Source organism: Stigmatopora argus, chromosome 6 (genome assembly GCF_051989625.1).
Source record: "Stigmatopora argus isolate UIUO_Sarg chromosome 6, RoL_Sarg_1.0, whole genome shotgun sequence".
NCBI lineage: Eukaryota > Metazoa > Chordata > Actinopteri > Syngnathiformes > Syngnathidae > Stigmatopora > Stigmatopora argus.
Genome location: NC_135392.1, coordinates 18,421,542 through 18,432,500, shown reverse-complemented (window position 1 = coordinate 18,432,500; position 10,959 = coordinate 18,421,542). Strand labels below are relative to the sequence as shown.

General features: G+C 43.3%; 1 protein-coding gene across 3 annotated transcripts in view; it reads right to left on the bottom strand.

Moving 5' to 3' along the window:
• The window catches only part of megf6b (multiple EGF-like-domains 6b), an 83,008-nt gene that overhangs the window by 20,704 nt on the left and 51,345 nt on the right, over window positions 1–10,959 (bottom strand). For all 3 annotated transcript variants that reach the window (XM_077603516.1, XM_077603515.1, XM_077603517.1), the window contains 5 exons: window positions 9,455–9,586; window positions 9,025–9,153; window positions 8,822–8,950; window positions 4,447–4,581; window positions 4,241–4,375 (listed from right to left, as the gene is read on the bottom strand). In XM_077603516.1, coding sequence (XP_077459642.1) covers window positions 4,241–4,375; window positions 4,447–4,581; window positions 8,822–8,950; window positions 9,025–9,153; window positions 9,455–9,586 — 660 coding nt within the window. The remainder of the gene's footprint in view (window positions 1–4,240; window positions 4,376–4,446; window positions 4,582–8,821; window positions 8,951–9,024; window positions 9,154–9,454; window positions 9,587–10,959) is intronic.

The following is a 10,959-nucleotide window of genomic DNA, read 5'->3' as shown; positions in this document are numbered from 1 at the left end:
TAACCTAATTTGCCAAAGTTACAGAACATCAAGAAGTACAGTAATACCTTGACATACAAATGTCCCGACATACGAGCAATTTGAGATAAGAGTAAAATCTCGAGCATATATTTACCTTGAGGTACGAGACAAATTTTGATATATGAGCATACAGCCGACGCGAGAGGCTGCTGTCTTTCTCCCCACAACTCCCTCATGTAAATGTCTCTACGAGCACTGGGTGGAGCGTTGCATTTTTTTCAGTGTTTTCCCCCCGTTAATCAGTGCAGAATGGTGTGCGCGTGGCAGAGCTTGTTCGCCAATACAAGAGTATACTACTTTCCGTTGGCAAGTGGTCGTGCGTTATCCTATAGTGAGGACATTTGTGTGCATCATTTTCAGAATATTGTGAAGGGAAGACAAAAGCAAACAACCCTCGATAGGTTCCTTTCAAAAACTGAGGCTGAAAGTCAGGGTGGAGGCGGGGCAAATAGAGCCACCCCGACCGGGAGAAGGTATAAAAATTTAAGACAAAATTAAAATTAAGTTTCGTGTAAAGTTAGATTAAATTTATTTTTGAGTCTGTCTATATTGTAATTCAGGTCCATTTAAATGTATTCATGTTATGTTACAAGTGTGTTGCCGTGCAAAAAGTCTCTCTCTGTCCCTCTCTCTACCAATGTTCCCTCTAAGGTGCGCGCGTGCGCAATTGCGCACTACTCTCGTCTTCTCTGCGCAGCAGCAATCATATGGCGCGCAGTAAAAAAAAAAAAAATCGGATTTTTTTTTTTACCCCTTTCCCCATGATGGCGCCGTTTAAGCGGCAGCCAGTGGCAGTAGCTCTGTCCACTCATGTTTTTCGTGTTTTACAGCATGTTTTACATGAAAAATTCGCCTAAAGACGTTTCGCCGGCGGACGTTTTACAGACGGACAGGTCGCCGAATGAACGTTCGTTCAAACAGCGTTTAATGATTAAATACAAATACTAGTATTTGTTAGTTTAATGATTAAATACAAATACTAGTATTTGTTAGTTTAATGATTAAATACAAATACTAGTATTTGTTAGTTTAATGATTAAATACAAATACTAGTATTTGTTAGTTTAATGATTAAATACAAATACTAGTATTTGTTAGTTTAATGATTAAATACAAATACTAGTATTTGTTAGTTTAATGATTAAATACAAATACTAGTATTTGTTAGTTTAATGATTAAATACAAATACTAGTATTTGTTAGTTTAATGATTAAATACAAATACTAGTATTTGTTAGTTTAATGATTAAATACAAATACTAGTATTTGTTAGTTTAATGATTAAATACAAATACTAGTATTTGTATTTAATCATTAAACGCTGTTTTCAGCTGGATTTGACCGAATTTGAGCGCATTTTGAGCCGTTTGGCGAATGGACGTATATGGACGTTTTTTTGCCTCCATCGCGACATCATCGCGACATTTTACTGAGGAATTCACTTCCCTGGGCTCGGTTCTAATGTCCAAAGAGCTCCAGTATTTGTATTTAATCATTAAACGCTGTTTTCGGCTGGATTTGACCGAATTTGAGAGCATTTCGAGCCGTTTGGCGGATGGACGTCTATAGACGTTTTTTGCCTCCATCGCGATATCATCGCGACATTTTACCGAGGAATTCGCTTCCCTGGGCTAGGTTCTAATGTCCAAAGAGCTCCAGTATTTGTATTTAATCATTAAATGTTGTTTTAGGATGGATTTGACCCGATTGCTGTCATTTTACGGCTCGGTTCGGCTACATCTGCCCGCCCAAGAGTGCTTATTCCCGGGCTGCCATTGATGGTAGACTAACATTGATTTTTACTATAATTTGGACAACACCGGCGGCGGGCCGAATTAAAAATCCTAACGGGCCGTATATGGCCTGCGGGCCGAGGTTGAAAAACTTGTACGCACACGATCCGGGGGCGGGGCGAGCGCGCAAATCCCGTTTCGGCCAAACCTCCGTTCGGCCGAATGAACGTTCGGCGGAACGTCCATTCAGCGACCTGCAAGTCTGTCAAACGTCCGTCGGCGAAACGTCTTTAGGCGAATCATCCGAGTACCGATGATGTCGCTCACACTGGTACTCAGTGCGCTCAGGGAGGTTGTCTTTCTGCTCAGACCAACAAAAAATTAGAGGGAACATTGCTCTCTACCCCCTCCGTGAAATCCGTCTAATTTCTATACTATTAAACATCATAACCACTAGTTATTTGTTACTCTTAACAGATGGCAAATTAGAACAAGTAAAAATGTTTTTCAATGCCAATATCCTGTTTTTTGGTGTGTTTTTTCCAGAGGGTTGGAACGCATTAATTTGTTTTTAGTTCATTTCTATTGATTTGAGATACGAGTAAATCCACATACGAGCTCAGTCCCGGAACGCATTAACCTCGTATCTCAAGGTACCACCGTATTTTTTAAATACTGTAAAGTTTCTAGCCAATGTATTTTCACAATTTAAAGGGTGTACATCCTTCACTGGTCATGGTTCACATGAAGAGTGACTGAAGGTTCTGCCTAGTGCATTAACTAAATGATCAAGAATCACACAGATCCATAACTATTAAATGTACCCCGATTATTTCTCCCTGTGTTTCCAGGTATGCTGTTTGTTGTGGAGGCCTGTTGAGTTTTTGGTTTGCAATATACACTGTTTAGCGTGTGAGAGAGAAGGTAATGTTTATCTACTTTTGAAGTGTGTGCGTGAATGTGCGAGTCCCGGTTCATTGATATGTATGTAACGTTCATTACGCTACCGGCCGCCATTGCCCTGTATAGTGTCTATGATGGATATAGCAAGGCATTTATGTTATCAATATTTCATAGTTTACCTTGTCGAATAGTTGAGAATGACTTCTCAAATTTGTAAAAAGAAAGATAACACATTGTTATGACGGTATACTGAATGGGTGTAATTGTACGTTATGTTTTGTGTTCTAACGTGTTGCTATAATATATATATACACGGGTGTAATTATATATTATGGGTTTTTGTTCTAACGTGTTGATAATAACATATTAGTAAAGTTGGATTGAGGAACGAATCACTATCGTGATTATTTCTCCCTGTGTTTCCAGCGTAAATACAGGGTATAACATTAACATTAATTTTCACAGCTTAAAGGGCAGCTTCACTATTTATGATCCAAAGCAATGTGACGCCACCTAAGCAAGTTTACAGCATAACCTCAAAAAGGGTCAGAAGGCTGATGAATTCTATCTTACGCAACGATGTGCACCAACCAAGGAAACCCCTGCGTGGAAAACGCAATACCTGTAGAAAACTGACGCAAGCCTGAGGACAGCATGCAAACTCCACATAGGAAGGTGGAAACCCACCTGGGATTGAACCCTCCTTCATTACCTATTTTCAACATGGCTTATCATGTTATCACACCACTTAAGATAGCAAGAGGTGAAATGAGTAAGTTGGCTACAAATACATCATGAGCATTCATGGTTGAAGGTTTATTTTCCCTGCAGTGCATTCTGGAGAGAAAGACGCACCACGTTACAACTGTCGTACAATCCTGCCTCAAGTTTAACTTCATTACAATATTAATGAATTATATTTCATTGCTTTGATGAAATTAAAGAAATGGAATGAAGAAATCTGATTTTTGATGTCATTTCTATTTTGAGGATACGACAAAACAACAACATCTGTGAACGGTAGTGGTGGAGTTTGGAGATGCAATCCACTTCTTAAATACATTTTTGTGCACCTCTAATTTCTCCAGAAGCAATGCAATCACACTTTTTCTCTCTTTCTCAACTAGGTACTCGATTGCAAATGTAACATGTCTTACCTGGAAATGTCTTTCCACATGACTCTTTTAGTTTTTGACAAGTTCTGGCTACAAAGTGAACATTCAGGCAATCTTTCCGCATTGACAATGAATGCAAATGATTCGTCCCAAGAACGTTGAATCCTCTGTTGAATGTTAAAATTTAATATTTCAAATATTTTGGAAAAAGTTTCAGGGAGCCACTAGGGCAGCGCTAAAGAACCGCATGCGCCTCCAGAAAGTATGGTTGCTGAAACTATATGGTTGCTGACCCCCGCCCTAAACCGTTCATTAGACGATCACAGTGCATTTTTTTTCAAAAATGACTAAGTAAAATTGATTTATTAAGTAAAGAGTTTACTTACTAACTCACTTCACTGCTTAAACCTGAATATCTTTCTACTATAAAATAAAAATAAACAAAAGTGAATAGTGTGGGCCACCCACCTAGTTTGCACCCATCACCATGACGACCCGGGGGGCACTTTTGAAGGCACGCCCCACTCACGTGGTCACATGACACCCCAGTCGGGCACACACATTTCTTTTCACAGCCGCTGCCGTATGTTTCTGGAAAGCACTCTACAGAGGGGAAACACTAGTGTATGTAAGAAAATACATTATGATACATTTTCCTTCGACAAAGTGCTCACCTTCCTTACAGAATTTGCCTTTGTAACCGGGTTTGCACACACATGTGCCATAACGCCGGTGACACGCCAAAGTGTTGTGGTGGATGCACCGACACTCCTTGGAGCAGCCGGCACCATATGTCCACTTTGGACAAGCTGGAGGGAGAAAATCATACTGTGACCACATGTAAAAGAAAATAGAGCTGCACCCATCTGGTAGGGGGCATACTCCTTTTAATAATAATAATAATAATAATAATAATCGGACATAGGCCATGTCGTCATTACCACAACACAAAAAAGCCTACTTGTCATCACACGCAGAAACTGCGTGTGACGAAATTGATGGTGCTTCTCCATAAGCTACGTTTAATCGGCAAAAGACCTAAATAAGTGTAAGTTACGGACTTGTAATTTGTCATTCCGCTGTTGTGGATACAGGTCGCTTACCTCTCGATTACATACAGGTCGCTTACCTCTCGATTACCGCACACTGTCTGCCACTTACCTTCCTTCAAGTCAGCTAGGAGGCGGCAGATCACCAACCAAACATCTATTCATATGCCGCAGAAGGGAATGTGTGTATGTTAGCGCGAGTTTAGATGTCTGATGGATGTGGGGAAAAAACTGTCCTTAAGCCTATTTGTCCGAGCTTTGTGGGACCTATAGCGTCTGCCAGAGGGCAGCAGCTGGAACAGATTGTGACCAGGGTGGTAAGGGTCCCCTATGATGTGCTTGGCTCTGCTGAGGTAACGCGGGCTGGCAATGTCTTCAAGTGAGGGCAGAGCGCAGCCGACAATCCTCTGGGCAGTGTTAATCACTTTCTGCATGGCCTTTTTGTCTGCCGCCGTGCTTCCAGCGTACCACACTGTGATGCCGTACGCCAGGATGCTCTCTACAGTGGTTCTATAGAAGGTTCTCAGAAGATTGGAGCCCAAGTTGTTCTTCCTGAGCACCCTGAGGAAATGGAGTCGTGTCTGAGCCTTCTTTACCACTGCCGTGGTGTTTGTCGACCATGAGAGCTTGTCCGTGACGTGGACCCCCAGGAATTTAAAGGACTGGACCCTGTCTACACATACTCCATTTATGAGGAGTGGGGCCAGATCTGTGCCGTGTTTGCGAAAGTCCAAGATTATTTCTTTAGTTTTCGTGGTGTTCAGTGTGAGATTGTTCACCGAGCACCACGAAGACAAATTGTTGACCTCCTCTCTGTAAGCCGACTCATCCCCTCCTGAGATGAGTCCGACCACAGTGGTGTCGTCAGCGAATTTGATGATGGCGTTAGACTGGTGGGTGGGTGCACAGTCGTAGGTGTACAGGGAGTACAGAAGAGGACTCAGTACACAGCCTTGAGGGGAGCCAGTGCTTAGTGTAATGGAGGAAGAGAGGTGGGGACCAAGTCTAACAGTCTGTGGGCGGCTGGTCAAGAAGTCCTTTATCCAGCAGCAGATTGAAGAGGATAGTCCAAGGTGGGAGAGTTTGTCAGTCAGAATGTCCGGTTTTATGGTATTGAAGGCTGAGCTGTAGTCAATGAAGAGCATCCTCACGTAGTTCCCAGGGTGTTCCAGATGGCTCAGTGCTGTATGAAGAGCAATGGCAATAGCATCATCAGTGGACCTGTTTGCCCTGTAAGCAAACTGGTGAGGGTCAATTGAGGGAGAGATTGTATTCCTGATATGGCGGGCTACCAACTTTTCAAAGCACTTCATGATCACAGGCGTGAGGGCAACAGGCCTATAATCATTCATGCTGCCAATGGTTGGCTTTTTGGGGACAGGGATGATGGTGGCAGATTTCAGACAAGATGGAATGATGGATAGTTGCAGGGAACAATTGAAAATATTTGTGAAGACTGCAGCCAGCTGGTCAGCACAGGCTTTGAGCACCTTCCCAGGTACTCCGTCAGGGCCCGCAGCCTTCCTGGTGTTCACAGACCGCATTACCAGTCTCACTTCCTGTTCCCGGAACGTCAGTGTATTGCTGCAGGGTGGTGGTGGGGGTGTTGAGACTGGGCCTGATTTGTCAGTCTCAAAGCGGGCAAAGAAACAGTTCAAATTCTCCGCTAGTGAGGCATCTGCATTAACAGACATAGTATTGTTGTTGTAGTTGGTAATATGTCGTATTCCTTGCCACATCTTCTTTGGGTTATTTTCTGTGAAGTGCTCCTCAATTTTTTTGGTATATGCTGCCTTGGCCTTTTTAATGCCTCTTTTCAGCTCAGCTCTGGCAGCGCTATATTTTATCTTGTCCCCTGATCTAAAGGCGGAATTACGGCATTTGATGAGTGCCTGTGTCTCATTGGTCATCCAGGGTTTTTGGTTAGGAAAAACCCGTATTCGTTTATCTATAGTGACGTTGTCGATGCAGTTTTTTATGTAAGAAAGAACAGAGTCCGTGTAGTCCTGGAGGTTGTCGTGTACAAAAAGTTCCCAGTTGGTGCGGGAAAAGCAGTCCTGCAGCTGAGAGAGTGCGTTGTCGGGCCAAGTTTTTATTGTCTTTATTTGTGGCGTTGTTTGCCTCCGGAGTGGAGTGTAAGCGGGGGTGAGAGATAGGCAGAGGTGATCTGATCCAGCTAGGTGGGGTAGGGAAGTGGCTTTGTAAGCATGTTTGATGTTAGAATAGACATGGTCAAGAGTTTTGTCTCCTCTAGTATTACAATTTACGTATTGAATAAACTTAGGTAAAACAGTCTTTAAACACGCCGTGTTGAAATCACCAGCGACAATAAAAACTCCATCGGGGTGAGCAAGCTGTTGTTTGTTAACAGCCGCTAGCAGGAGGTTAAGTGCCGTGTTAACGTTAGCATTCGGAGGTATATAGATAGCCGTTGCTATGACGACGGTAAGCTCTCTTGGAAGATAATAGGGCCTACATCGTATTGCTAATAACTCTAAATCCGGGGAACAGTGAGTGTCAATAATTTTACTGTCGCAACACCATTCATTATGTACATACATGCACAGTCCACCGCCCTTGCTTTTGCCTGTTAATACTTTAGAACGGTCGTTGCGAAAAAGCGTTCGGCTAGCTAGCGATACCGCCGCGTCGGGGATAATAATAATAATTATTATTATTATTCACCATACAGTCCATACAGTTCACTTTGTAGTTGTAGCTGCAATTTCAAAACTTCATAAAAGAAGCAAAATCCTTTCCCTTCAACATCAAAAACCACATAGCGTGTGTCATATTCTGTTGCCTACAATGACGTCTCATTTCAGCAGCTGATTAACCCAACGAGAGGAGGCGCGATCAGCACACCTGCAGCTGATTGACATATCCTGTATTTAAGAACAACGGCTACAACCAGGTGACCGTCGGAGTATTGCGTGCCTTTTTTGTATCATTTAAAATAAAATCAGTTCATTCCATAAAAAGCAAGCACCTTGGCAAAAAATAATCCCTTAAATCAGGGGTGGGCAAACTATTCCACAAAGGGCAGCTGCGGTCTACTTTCCAAACCATCAAGATGACACCTTTTCAACAATCTGGTGTCCTACAAGTGAAATCAGTTGATTGCAGTCAGGTGCTTCTTGTTTCTGCAGAAAGCTCGTAGGCTAAACTGTGTGTGTTGGATCGGTTGGAACCCAGGACCCACTGTGGCCTTTGAGGACCGGTTTGCCCACCCTTGCTAGCACTTGCTGTCTGCTGGTCATTGTTCACACAAGGACTTAAATGTAAAATAATTTGACTTTGAACAAAAAAATATTAAAGGTCGTTTGAGCCTGCAATTTCAAATTGCCATTGCAAAATTTTCTGAATAAACATTTTAAAAACATTTCTTCCTTGGAATATATTCTTCATTAACTGATAGGTTTAAATGATCAAATATGAAATGTTGCTGTAGATAAATAAATGAACAGACCATTGCTGATTTATTCCACGCTCGTACGTATTGGTTTGGTCATATTTTGTTGTTTTTTTTGTGTGACCTGTCTTTGTGAATGCCCATTGAGTTAGTTCACCTGTCGTTTCTCCGACCCTGGTGTATATCCTGCATGCTGCCTCTCATGTGACCCAGGTGTTTCTGATTGTCTCGTCAACCCATGTCTGTCTATTTAAACCCGGTGTAATATGTGTCAGTCCATGTTGGATCGTCTTGTGTTCACGTGTTAGTTATTCATGTTTTGTTAGTGCGCCTTCACTCCCCGCCCATGCCTGCTTCCCTGCATTTGGGTTCTACCGGTCTCCCCACACTACTTGTGACTCAATTTGAATTGACAACAGAAAAACTTGGCAATAATATGAGACTTGGACCAAATGACATGCAATTGGACTCATCGAATTGTCTGCTAACAAGCATAACTCATCGTTGATTACGTGTTTTGGCAATAACAACATGATTGCCGCGGTCATCACGAGCAGGGATATGTCGATTATTAAAACATTGTCTTACAGAGGTGGCAGAACCGTCCATAGAGTCCGGGGTCACACAAGCAGGCTCCATATGTGCGGTGACAATGTCCATTATTGGCGCACTTACACTTTTTATGACAATGTTTACCATAGAAGCCTTTTGGACAGCCTGCACACAAAAACAAAATCTGTGTGAAAAAAAAGCGTTTTGGGAGAGGGCAGATTCAAGAATTTACTACTCACCATCCTGGCACAGATCCCCATTGATGCCTGGTGGACAGCGACAGCGCCCAGTGACAGGATCACAGCTGGCGCCATTCTGACACTTACAGGTGAAGGTGCAGTTTTGCCCAAAATACCCTTCTGGACATGCTGTGACATCAAACACAATAGAGCAGGGGTGGGCAAACTATTTCAGAAAAGGCCGCAGTGGGTGTGGGTTTTTGTTCCAACCTATAAGAGGAAACCTTTCCACCAATCTGGTATGTTCTTGTTTTAACAGAAACCTCATTGGTTAAACTGCTTGTGTTGGATCGGTTGGAACAAAAACCTGCACCCACAGCGGCCCTCGAGGACCTGCTAGCCCAGCCCTGCAATAGAGGCTTGAACTGCAACATTTCAGAAAAAGTTCATTTTACTGCAATCACAAGTCGTAATGTGTATGTGTTCTCACTTTGGTTGCAGATTATTCCCATCCACCCATCAGGGCAATCACAGCCGTTCTTCCAGACATTACACTTGCTTCCGTTGAAACAGTCATCACACGTCAGACTGCAGTCGTTGCCAAAAGTGTCGTCCAAACACACTGCAAGACACCCATTAACATATTTTAGTACATTTCTGACAATAGAACTTGCAATGATACTTTGTCCAACCCTCTCATTCTGCTGCTGTCATGAGCAGTAGTCTCAGCATTCCTGTGCGCAAGGTGCTTTTAAGGTTTTCAAGGAGTACACTGAACCCTGCTGAGAGCTTTTGCCCATGCATCATCATTTAAAGCAGGGGTCTCAAACTTGCGGCCCGCGGGCCAACTGCGGCCCGCGGGACGATAATTTGCGGCCCCCGTCTTAATATGAAAGATCGATTTTTTTTTTTTTTTTTAATTTTTTTTTTTTTATTTTTTTTTTTTTTTTTTTTTTTTTTTTTACCCCTTTCCCCATGATGGCGCCGTTTAAGTGGCAGCCAGTGGCAGTAGCTCTGTCCACTCATGTTTTTCTTGTTTTACAGCATGTTTTACATGAAAAATTAGAGGGAACATTGACATGCACCTGCTTGTGGCAGGTGTGATACTGGTGTGCCGATAGCGAGCAATGATGATGTCGTGACCGGATGATTCGCCTAAAGACGTTTCGCCGACGGACGTTTGACAGACGGACAGGTCGTACTAGTATTTGTTAGTTTAATGATTAAATACAAATACTGGTATTTGTATTTAATCATTAAACGCTGTTTTCAGCTGGATTTGACCGAATTTGAGAGCATTTTGAGCCGTTTGGCGAATGCACGTCTATAGACGTTTTTTTGCCTCCATCGCGATATCATCCAGTATTTGTATTTAATCATTAAATGCTGTTTTAGGATGGATTTGACCCGATTGCTGTCATTTTACGGCTCGGTTCTGCTACATCTGCCTGCCCAAGAGTGCTTATTCCCGGACTGCCATTGATGGTAGACGAACATTGATTTTTACTATAATTTGGACAACACCGGCGGCGGGCCGGATTAAAAATCCTAACAGGCCGTATATGGCCCGCGGGCCGAGGTTGAAAAACTTGTACACACACGATCCGGCGGGGCGAGCGTTCGAATCCCGTTTCGGCGAAACCTCCGTTCGGCCGAATGAACGTTCGGTGGAACATCCATTCGGCGACCTGCCCGTCTGTCAAACGTCCGTCGGCGAAACGTCTTTAGGCGAATCATCCGAGTACCGATGATGTCGCTCACACTGGTACTCCGTGCGCTCAGGGAGGTTGTCTTTCTGCTCAGACCAACAAAAAATTAGAGGGAACTTTGGTTCGGAGCTGAATGAACCAATCACGGTGAGGTATACGGCTCTGGAGGGCGGGACATCGGCCGGGCTGTCCAGTGCCTCGCTCACTCACTCATTCATTCCTCCAATCAGCTGGGCGGAGGAGAAGCCGTGAGGCCGATCACTCCGCTCGGCGCGCACACTCCTCC